This window comes from Semicossyphus pulcher, unplaced genomic scaffold (assembly GCF_022749685.1).
Source record: "Semicossyphus pulcher isolate SPU_LCO1_2020_fin unplaced genomic scaffold, fSemPul1.0.p SCAF_12, whole genome shotgun sequence".
Classification (NCBI taxonomy): domain Eukaryota; kingdom Metazoa; phylum Chordata; class Actinopteri; order Labriformes; family Labridae; genus Semicossyphus; species Semicossyphus pulcher.
The window spans coordinates 11,531,826-11,537,431 of NW_027211626.1; the positions used below are offsets into that span (position 1 = coordinate 11,531,826).

The 5,606-nt window shown below is 42.7% G+C and overlaps 1 protein-coding gene across 1 annotated transcript; it reads right to left on the bottom strand.

The window, feature by feature from the left end:
• Nucleotides 1–2,289: 2,289 nt before the first annotated feature.
• Nucleotides 2,290–5,219, bottom strand: hmx3a (H6 family homeobox 3a). The gene is made up of 2 exons (XM_069658833.1): nucleotides 4,645–5,219; nucleotides 2,290–3,765 (listed from the first exon to the last, which is right to left on the bottom strand). Exons 1-2 carry the CDS (start codon nucleotides 4,931–4,933, stop codon nucleotides 3,143–3,145), a joined length of 912 nt encoding a protein of 303 aa, XP_069514934.1. The 5' UTR covers nucleotides 4,934–5,219; the 3' UTR covers nucleotides 2,290–3,142.
• Between the last annotated feature and the right edge of the window lie 387 nt (nucleotides 5,220–5,606).

Sequence of the window (5,606 nt, forward strand, 5' to 3'; positions counted from 1 at the left end):
AGCACACTCCCCGGTCACGTCCGTTTGCCCCCGTTCCTGCAAATGTGCTTTATCTGATTCCGCCACCCCCCTCCCCGCTCCCTTCTCTCCTTTTTACATAAAGATGTCGCGCAAATGGAAATTATCGAGTGGTAATTTTTTCAATTTATGCGCGCAAATCAAGGTCATATACGCCGAGCCGAAGCGGCGCGTGGACGTTGCTCTTACTTGACGCAATATGATGCAGACGTTTGCGGATCGATACGTGCCAGAGGAATAATGCCATACCAATCTATTAATTTGCAGTAATGGGGCCGCGTTGAGCGTGCGCGGTAGGTACACGTCAATACTTGGGCGATCTGACGATATTTGAATGAACCCCTTTGTCTCTTGATGAGGTCATCACGTGGAGTTTATTGCTGAAGGATTCATCTCCAATAACTGCAGATGAAAACACAAAATGACCTTTCGGGCAAATAGTGTTCTGGCTGAGGAGAAGACGTGCCTCCTTTGTGGATTTTTACTCATAATCACGTGTTAAAGTTTGAATTTCAACACTTTGTGGAATGTTTAATGTGTTACTGTGTTATTAGATGTATTTACGTAGTATAATGCAGGCAGCTTGAACCCTCAGATGCTCCTTAAACAGTTTGCCTGCGTCATAATAAACTTTAATATAAGGGAGCATGCAGCAGCAGGTTGTTGCGGTTTGCAAATATCCTGCACCTGAACGTCACGTGATCACATCCTGGCGGTGGATCCTACTCTGCATTTAGAAATGTAAAAACCTCTGTTTAACTAAAACTTCCTTGTGATTGTTTATTTCTTTATTAATAAAGGATTTATTCCTGATCCCTGCGCTGCTCATCTGTTTTCTTGTGCACAACAAGAGTCAATACAGCCTCCTCCTGCTTTAAACATTCATCCACTACAACTGTGGAACAGCTAGTTACAAAAAATAAATCATATTTATATATAAAGAACATAATGTCTTTAGTATTTTAAAGTATATGCAATATCCATTTAAGAAACAGGCTCATGAAGCCTGACCTGTATCATGTAATATCGAAATATAAAGCTGAAACTTTCTTCCCCCCGACTACGAGGCATTCACATATATAATGTGAGGCTATAATATAGCCTTTATCGTTTTTCTATTTATTTATTTGGAGTACTATAATGGCAATTTTAATATAACTCATACACAATAAAGTAAAATTAACTCAATTCAAATCTTTTACATCCGCTTCATCTTTCAAGAAAAATGAAGTTAAAATGTTAAATTCACCTGACAACAAACAGAAATATCTCATTTCTTAGAATTTTGTTTTTAAAGCACAATATAATTATTTTAACTGTATTATTTAATAAACTAAGTTACAATAGTATGCACGTGAGATAGCCTAACAATTAGTGTCCAGTGACACCTGTAGGATTAGATGTGTTACAAAGTACCAGTTCAATAATTTAACTCCAAATTGAAATTTTACACCTTTTAGCACGCGCGTTCTTTAGAGATGAGTCATTACTCAGGCTACTGCACAGAGCTTTAACACTGGAGATGTTGTGACATGTTATAGTAAAGATCAAGAAAAAACATGGGAGTATGGTTGTGATGTTTATATACATTTTTTCTGTGTGTGTGTCCTAAAACACGTGTTGTATCGCAAGTGATTGTTGTAAAACTACAGGCTGGGTTTGCTAATAAAGTTACAAAAAAAAGTTCTGATTTTTTTTTGTTGCAATAAATAAATAAAATAACAAAAAAAAATGACCTAAGAGTAAAATTATACTGGCTTTGTGATACTAGCCATATGGTCCTGACACAGAGCACACACACACACACAAACAAACCCACACACACACTTACACACAGGGCCGAGAGAGAGAGAACATGTTAAAAGACAGCCGCTCACACTCAGGGAGTAATGTCCTCCTCTGAATACATTACGCATCATTTTGGCAAGATGGTGCCAATTACGCATCTAATTGAGCGCGCCTCTTTTTATGTAAAATAACGTTTTTAAAGTGCATAACACTAAGATGATTACAGAGACCCACCTGCTCAAGCTACAAGTGTGTGTGTGTGTGTGTGTGTAGGGTTTCACGTGCATCAGTTATCAGAATATTAATTTGGTAGCGTCTACTTCATTCTTGCGCACAAAACTGGTGAAAATGCGTTATGATGTAGTGAAAACAATATTATATATTGTTGTAAAATGACTCCACTATTATACTGAGTTTGTCTCCTCCATCAAGGGATACAGAAGTCGTACAAAAATATCCTAAAAAGTAAGGAATATTCTCCATTTATTTCACAACATGGTTCAGCAATACAATATCAAAACGTTGTTTTTTTTCTGTACAAAGGAGAAACCGCACGTGGCAGCCCCTCTCTCCCCCCACGTGTCTCATTAAATATATACATTTACAGATTTGTACACCAGTGTTTAGTCGCTATTTCTGCCGCTCCTGTTCAAAAAGACAAAGTAGATCAGGAGACATTGGAGCTCACACTTGTGCTTAAAGGACGTGTCCGCGTGGAGGGAACAAGAGTGAGGATCACTAAAAACTAAAACACAAAGCTACGTGATTATTTTACAGTCGAGAGTGTCTTGATTGTCCCCCGTCAAGAAAATTACAACAAAGCCTCATCAAGAATATTCCACCGCGAGGAGATGAGAACAAAAAAATGTTTCCGTTTAGTGGATTTATTAATTCACCGTCAGTGTATTGCACGTCATCGTTCTGGAAATGTGAATAAAGTCAAATAATAGTGTTGGGTGATGAGCAGGCACGCGCCTTTGGGGCAACTATTTTTGTAAACAAACATTGTTTTCTGTTAGTCTGCAGCCCAGCAACAGTCAGGGTGTACAGGAGGGAAAAATGAAAGACACTCATCAGGCAGTGTAAGCAGGTGGACTCCTGAGGTGATCACTACATTTTATAATAATAATAATTATAATAATAATATAAAACATGGGATCTGAATTGTCGTCATGTGTAAACGGAACCCTTATGCAAAATGACACATTATATTTCCCAGAGGTCCATGTAGGCCTGACACTGCGTGTCTCTTTTTTCTTCATTCAGTCAGTTGTACAAAAATATTAAGTCTTATTTTATTTTTTTACTTTTCGGATGAGTTGATTTTCAGCTCTTTTCAAACCGGTCTGAGCAGCGGCACGGATGTGACGATGGGATGGGAGTAGTAGACGCCCGGGTGCGGGAAGGTAAGAAGCGGCTGGCTCGCGGGGACGTTAGCGGCGGAGCCTCCGCTCTCTGAGGCCGAGTTCTCGTGGTAGAGGATGGGCACCCGGACTATCCTCTGCGCCGCCGCGTGGCTCAGGTTGGCGGCCTCCAGCTCTGCGGCCAGCTGCCGTTTCCACTTGTTCCTCCTGTTCTGGAACCAGATCTTCACCTGCGTCTCCGTCAGGTGCAGGGACGCGGCCAGGCCGGCCCGCTCCGAGCTGCTCAGGTAGCGCTTCATGTCGAAGGTGGACTCCAGCTGGAACACCTGGCTCCGGGAGAAAACCGTGCGCGTCTTCTTCTTGCGGCACGGCTTCTTGTCGTCGTCCCTCTTCTTCCAGTCCTCCAGCTCGTCTTTTTTGGCTTCCTCCGTGTCGCTCTCCTCCAGGATGATCTCGTCGCCGCTTTTGTTGTTGTTGTGATCATCGTCCTCGTCGTCGTCTTTGGCGTCTGGCTCGGATTTGAGGACCAGCTCTGGCGAGTCTCTGTCGGTGCCCGAGGTTGGAGAGGAGTCTCTGGCTCCTGGTTTCTCGATGACTAAAAAGAGGGAGACAGGAAGATTTGTTCATAAATACTGAGGCCTGTTTGGGTTTTTATTTCAGCCTGTTGACACTGGGCAGACTGTGAATTAAAATGGTTATAAATAGTGCCTAAAAAATTACCTTGTGACATGTCATGTCATGTCAAAATTTAAAGAGCCAGCCATATCTGATATTCAAACTAGGCTACATTTACCTTACTAAAACACTTCAACCGACTTCAGAAATAAAATATTAAAATTATGTTATAGCTTATATTTGTCAAATCAGGGTTCTAATATTAATCTCTCAATTTAAAAAAAATAAACTTCATTTTTTATTTGCATAAACGCGATAGCCTGCTGACAGATCTGCGCGTTTTAAACCCCCACGTGAGTAAACCACAGGAACATGGAGGTAAAGACGCTGTCAGGGCTCGAGCCTCTGGGGTAACACGTTCATACTGAGCGCCAATAGACAAATCAAAAGCACGCTGCGCATCGTCACCCTCATCCTATGATTTGATGATGTCTACTTCATTTTATGCTCAGCGTGTCACTTTATTGATCTATTACCCCGCGTCGTGGCATAACAAAATAGGCCTGCGTAGAGGACAGGGCTTCAAATCACTGTGCACCCTGAATAGTATTAATTCCCATCACCAAAAACGCACAAAATCCACGTTTATATCGTAAATATCTAAAGAGGAAGTGCAATGACGAGATATGTGTCAAAAAACGCACAGTGGAAACGTTGCTGAGTGATGGTGTGAGTTTTATTTTGAAAATTAAAAGTTTTCCCTCTCTATTCGAATAATTGAAGATCAAATTTCAACTTCAAAATGCAATTAAAAGGCTACAATAACTTAATGTGAAATAAACACTGCTTCCTGTCTTACCTTCGGTTCTGTGCAGGTGGGCGGTTGTGCCGAGGGTGTAGGGGTACCACCACGCCGAGGTGCGCTCCAGGTAGTGAGCCGGTAGACTGAACCTCTGCGCGGGCAGGTCGAAGCGTGGAAAGTTGAACTCCGCCACCTGGGAGAGAGAAAATCCTCCCTCCAAGGCCGCCTTGGTGGCAGTAAGCACGGGTCTGGGTTTGGACGGTTTGCTGTCACAGTTCAGCAGGTTCTTTATGAAGAAAGGAGAGTCCTTGGCCGAAGCGCACGTCTCTTGCGTTGTCTCTGGCATCGCTGTGGCTGTGGTCTGCACGCGGAGGACCACGGAAGCAGGAATTGAAAGAGGGGGGAAAAAAAGCCGACTGACTTACAGACTGTCGATATCCTGCCTGCGAGGAGTCCCTGTTTTATTCTTCTCCTTGATTTAACGCGGAGACTCGATTTCACACCCGGAGAGCGCGTCAAAACACGCGTCCTTCTAGGCTAGAAAAAGAATAACATCAAATGTTTGTGCGGCGAAAAGATGCGTAAAATCATGGAGATGTGTCATTCCGGGTGCTCTTTCGTCAAAACGCAAACTGTGTCCACCGTGTCAGTCAGTCTCGCGTCTGATGCTAATGATGAAATAAAAATGTCATCCAAGTTAAATGCGGAAAGTATAGGCGATTGGGCATGTACAATGGCAAATGGGATTAAGGGAGAGACGGTGAGGAGGAGAGAGAGAGAGCGAGGGAGAGAGAGAGAGAGAGAGCATCCTCCCCCCTCTGCGTGCTCTGGCTGCAGGCTGTGTGTGCTCGCCTGTTATTGGTCTCATATAGTCCAATTAGGCAGCAAATGAACACAGGGCTGTTAGCGCCAAAAACGAAGGTTTGGGATAAACGCCGTCAGAACATAACTAACAGTGACACACAGATCGATGCGTTAGAAAACTCATGATACATTTTTTTTTTAATGTTTGGTGATAT